Source organism: Macadamia integrifolia, unplaced genomic scaffold (assembly GCF_013358625.1).
Source record: "Macadamia integrifolia cultivar HAES 741 unplaced genomic scaffold, SCU_Mint_v3 scaffold595, whole genome shotgun sequence".
Lineage (NCBI taxonomy): Eukaryota > Viridiplantae > Streptophyta > Magnoliopsida > Proteales > Proteaceae > Macadamia > Macadamia integrifolia.
Window position 1 is genome coordinate 569,561 of NW_024870494.1, and position 5,392 is coordinate 574,952.

Consider the following 5,392-nt stretch of genomic DNA (forward strand, 5'->3'; position numbering starts at 1 on the left):
TGAGACCTCCTAGAGAGCATGGGTTTATTAAATTAGTTTTCTAGATGTAATTAGCAATTATTTATGTGCATATGTTATAAATTTAGGACATTTCTTCCTCTTTCAGAGAGGGGATCATCAGAAATATTATCAAGGGCAGAAATGAAAGTTTCCTGTTTCCTTTCTTCTCCTCTCTTCTGCTAATGGCACTTACTTGGCACCATCTTTGCAGGACTAGATATGATGCAGGTCAACATTCGGGATGGCGATTCTGGACAACTAGTGAACATAGGTAGAAGATAACACAATTCAACAATCAGTATGATATTTAAAGGCCATTTTGTTTTGCTAGATACAGACTATATGATGACAGGGAAAGGGATTGAAGCCAAGATCGAAGCCTTCTTCAAGGGCTCAAAAAGGCTCAAGATCTAGGCTGGCAGACCGTGGAGATTTGGTGTGATTCAAAAGAACTTGAGTAGGTGTTCTCAGATCCAAATAATTGCTCTTGTCCTTTCTATCTTTATTTTTGGATGTTCACAGTATATTGCTTTTTGTGTTAAAGAGGGCAATGGGTTGATTTTTTGGCTTGAAAGGTTTGCAAGTAAATTTATGAATCAGAAGTTCAAGATCCGGACTTCTGGACATTTTGTACATCTCTTCCCTTTTTGTTTAAGTAGTTTTACACCTATGCTTGGGTAGGGTTTTTTTTTTTCGGGTTGTGGTGGGGGGGGGTGTGGGGGGTTGAAAAGCATAAAGGATATCATGAAATTGACCAGCCCGGAAACCAATTGGAGAAGAAGATATTGAGATGAAAGAAAGCTCTACATCCAAAATGGAACAATGCCTTCCCCACCACCCCCCCCCCCCCCCCCCCCCGGGGCGGGGCGCAGGGCTTCCCATCAATCAGTATGAATATGAATAGCTTCTCAATGTCCATGGGGTTACACCCCAGCTAGAGAGAGACCTGGGAATAACAGATTCTTATGGGGTGATTCTCCATTAGAAACACAAATGGCTTAGAAGCATTTCTTTGAAACGATGCCAACCACAGCCTTCGCTGCCATCCAAAAGTGCAGAATCTAGATGAGCAAGGGAACCTGCTGTCAATCTGTTAACCGTTGGATTGGAATCTTAGAGGAGCTCAGTCCAGTGAATAGCAATTCACTCACGCATGAGCCTAGCCCTAAAAATCTAACCGGCCAAAGAAACTTACTATTGCAAGTTGCATGCACCATGACCTGAGAGCCTATCGCTTTTGTGCATTCATTTGATACATCCCTGTAAAGAATACTAAAAAGCCGCATATCTAATCTATCTGTTTTAATATTGTGATTGGCAAAGTAATAAAAGCAAATTGTATTCAAAAGCACGACCAACAGAAATTATCTTATTGCAAGTGCATTGTCCTTCCAAACCCAATATGGGTGATGTCTTTCAAGTTCGTAGAAAGTAAAGTAAAACTACCACTCCAAGAGAACAGCAAGGCATTATTCCACTGCCTCTATGACAAGAGAGCCACTCCCCTCCTATCACTCTTCAGGCGTATCCGAGCGAATTGCTGATAAACAACAACAGAAATAATTGGTAAGGACCATAATACTATAATTAAAATATCCTGTGTGCTTAGTAGTGACTAATAGAGAAGGTTACATGATGCTTCCACTCTCTTTTTTCCTTTTTTGGGAGGGTGGGGGAAAGGGTTAATTTGGTAAGCTTGACATACATACAATGAATAAGTAGATAAAATCATATCATTAAATTGATAAAACCATACCTCATAAAGATCTATTACCCTGAAGAACAAGAACCTCATGTGGGACCATTTACAATCAATCAACCGCTAACAGAGTCAGGAGTCAAAATATCCCCCACCAGATTATTAATTAAGCATGCAAGTAAAAAGACTAAAATGCACTCCCCCAAATCCCCATGGCAGATTAAAAAGCTGACTACATTAAGCAAATGCACCCAAACAGTACCCAAGAACAGAATATGCCACATTTGAAAGACCGTTTTCAACTTGAAGACTCAGACGCATCACATCAAGTTTCCCCTTGCACCACTTTGCTCGCAGAAGAATAATAATAATTAAAATGTGTTTGGGATGAATCCCCCAGAAGCATCAATAGAACAATTGACCTGCCTCCAGCCACATTATTTGCAGAAGAGCTAATTTGGTTAGCTGGAATAGATTTTGTTGACCAATAATTTCAGGGTGTTTAGTATTTCAAAGGATTAGCACAACTGGATACCAGCCTCCAATCCAAAAAAAAAAAAATGGTGGTTTCTGAATGAGCCTCAGTTTGTCTATGTCACTCTTCATTCCTCATCTGATAGGCCAAACTCATTTGCTTACATGCATGGAGCCTTCCTAAGCTGTGAGACCTTACATAAGATTCATATAGAGAACACAAGCAGGTAATGAGGTTAAAATATGGAATATGGATAGGGATGTACTTTGGGGTGCTATTCCAGAGAGCTGTGCCACATTTTTGAAAACCCAGACCCATCCCGAGGGATCAAATGTCCACCACAATCTCAAAAAAAGAATGACATCAGCTGGGATATCCGAACATTACCTGAGCCATCTAAGCTCAGTTCCTAGGCATAAAAACCGACTTTGGGTTGGGTTCAGCCCATTCAACTTGAATCACACTAATCAGCTAATTCCCTTCTCCTATGCATTCTCTCTTCTAAAGATACCTAACCAATAGCAGATAAGTCATATGTATGTATCCACTTGATTTATATGTTGTATACATACATGCATAAATTTGAACTTTAGGCCAGACTGATGACTCAACGCTAACCAAGCAGCCCCAACTTTTGGCTGGGATTTCCCAACCCTAGTCCAGACATGGGCTGCAAATCCTAGGCAAAGTCCCCCCGGGGGGGGGGGGGAAGGTGGGCCTTGCGCAGGTTGACATTTCAGGCCCAAGTTGCATCCCTGGTCATTTGTATGACTAGGGCTTCAAATTTCCAGCATTTATAAGATTGTCTTTCATCCGTAGTCATTGGTGCTTAAAAACATGACCCCATTTCCTTCCATATTGTAGACTCTACTTGCTGCTATACTTTTGGTTGAAGATCAAAAAGCTAGCATCACTCGGGGGATCACCAACATCATTAAACTATGTCCAAACCTACTTAGCTATTGGCTACAGGACAATGTACAAATAAATAGACAAGAGTCCCCACATTTGAAAGTTCATCTGAGACCTCAAACTTCTTCACATATTAAAGTATTTATTTGGAAGTTCCAGCTTGGGTTCCTCGCTAATCCAGATATCTTGCTCCAGAAAATGCTCCTATTATGCCTAAATTTAAAATCTATCAAGATCAAGAGCAATTCATTCATGTTCTAAGACATTGTCCAGGCAAAAATGGATCTAACTAACAAGGACAAGCCAGTGGTCTCCCACTAATGAGTGCAACTCTACAATGATATCATTTCTCACATCTCTTGATCTAAATTTACTACATTACAACATTTACCACTTGGACATAATGGAAAGACCAAATTACTATCGTTTGCAAAGATACATCTTTGCCTCCTAGCATATTATGAATTTGCTCCGTGATCTTCTCTTGTCAATTGTCAATGTTTTGCATATTAGGGTGATGGTAAATCTAATCCCCAGATAGAAAATGGAGATTGGTTTGCAGAAAAGGATCTCCAGCACAGAATATCAACCATAGAACAAACAACAAATAATATAATCAGAAATGGAATTCACTGCAGTGCAGTTCCCTAAGAAATCAGTGTGCAGAAACAAATTCTAATCATGTGGTCAACAGTCCCAAATGTTTACAGGGACTGACACATCCACCTATTAATGTCAAACCCCTTATTTTGTAAGACGCATAGGATAACATAAGGACACTTTACATAATTAATGATTAAACAAGTCCTCCTTTAAGCCAAAAAATAGGAAGAATACACAAGAAAGGAAAAGAAGAACAATATTGGTAATCCTTCACTCGGGGACTCAGGCAAAGAATGGCCTAGTTAATCCCTCAGGCCTCAGGTGTCACCCATCCTAATGTTGCACCAAATCATCTAAATAAGAGATATGTGGCAATTTATCCAGGCTGGCACACCTTTAAAGTATCCAACCATCAGTCTAAACATATTATCTCCCATCTCAACTTAAACCCTATTTGATTTATGGTCCTCTTTCAACATTCGTCCTTTTTCTATTCAAAAGCCACTCTCTATCCCCTTGGTTACATTTTTTTCAACACAAAAACATTTCCTCGAAAAAATATCTGCACTTTCTCATTCAATCAAATTTAATCTACATCCATCAACAAGGGGACCATTGGTTAGAAGCAAAAGAGTAAAATTTACAATGAACATTAATTTTCCACATGTTAGGGTTGCTGCAAATTTATTATGGCGTTCCCCCGCCCTGGAAAAATGGAATAAGAATCGAAATAAAATACGCAACCTCAAGATTCGATAGAGTTAAAAGAATTGCAGAAAACGGTAATGACATTACTTGACATCGCCAGAAGTGTTATTCAAGAGATTGCCACAACGATCATTCGACAATCAACCAAAAAAAAAAAAAAAAAAAGACGGAGGGAAGAATAAGAACATACTGGGTTTGAGAGGTTTGCCGTCAGTCCACTTAGAAACGGCGAAGTGAACTTTCTCGCGATTTAAAGCCTCGCTCCTGTAAGGCTCCTTGAGGCAATTACGAACCAGAGACGCGCAGATGTTGGAGTAGCTGATATAAGTCATGCCCGCTGCCCTCCAAAAGGGGACGGCTGCGGTCGAACCTGCCGCCGATGCCATGGATCTCCTCTTCTTCCTTCTTCTCTACTTGGCAGTTGCTCCGACTGAAGTCTAACTAGGGTGGCAACTTTACCCGGTTACCCACTTTACCTGCTTTACCAACCTTAGCGACCTACGATTTAGTATACGGCTATATACGCTATCGGCGGTCGTATTGGTCCGATCGGACCATTTTACCCCAAAATCATCGATCACAATTATTATTATTGTTTTACCATTTAATTCTCCGATAATACCGATAAGGTGATATCACCGATATGAATACTACTGATATGATACTGATACCTAGATCCTCGCAGCCAAGGGCCTAGACGAGCAAAGGATAAGTCGGTATGGAAATCTCGTCCCTTTTGTTAAGCGGTACAAATAAAATTTTCCCATCTAACTAAGGCTCGTACTGTAACATTCTAAAAAATATATTCTATTATTTTTTTATTTTTTTGGATAAAAAATGGAATAAAAACTGTATGGTACAAGTAACACTATACCTCAAAAAATGGATAAATTCTCTTTTTTTAATATTCTTACAAATACATACAAGATACGCCACTATACAAAGGATAATAGTAACCGCACCATTAACTACTTCATTTATGAATTTCATAGTTA

The 5,392-nt window shown here is 39.5% G+C and overlaps 1 protein-coding gene and 1 long non-coding RNA gene across 2 annotated transcripts; one reads left to right on the plus strand and one right to left on the minus strand.

Moving 5' to 3' along the window:
- Window positions 1-6: 6 nt before the first annotated feature.
- Window positions 7-633, plus strand: LOC122069354. The gene is made up of 2 exons (XR_006137439.1): window positions 7-271; window positions 353-633. It is a non-coding gene; the product is annotated as an uncharacterized LOC122069354 (long non-coding RNA).
- A 681-nt stretch (window positions 634-1,314) lies between these two features.
- On the minus strand, window positions 1,315-4,899 carry LOC122069372 (ATP synthase subunit epsilon, mitochondrial-like). The gene is made up of 2 exons (XM_042633366.1): window positions 4,588-4,899; window positions 1,315-1,540 (listed from the first exon to the last, which is right to left on the minus strand). Exons 1-2 carry the CDS (start codon window positions 4,781-4,783, stop codon window positions 1,512-1,514), a joined length of 225 nt encoding a protein of 74 aa, XP_042489300.1. The 5' UTR covers window positions 4,784-4,899; the 3' UTR covers window positions 1,315-1,511.
- Between the last annotated feature and the right edge of the window lie 493 nt (window positions 4,900-5,392).

Excerpts from the sequence above, each read along its gene's own strand:
- LOC122069372 (XM_042633366.1), bottom strand. The coding sequence starts at position 4,783 with ATGGCATCGGCGGCAGGTTCGACCGCAGCCGTCCCCTTTTGGAGGGCA. Across the intron at positions 1,541-4,587 it reads CGGCAAACCTCTCAAACCCA|CAATTCGCTCGGATACGCCT; the intron begins GTATGTTCTTAT and ends GTTGTTTATCAG.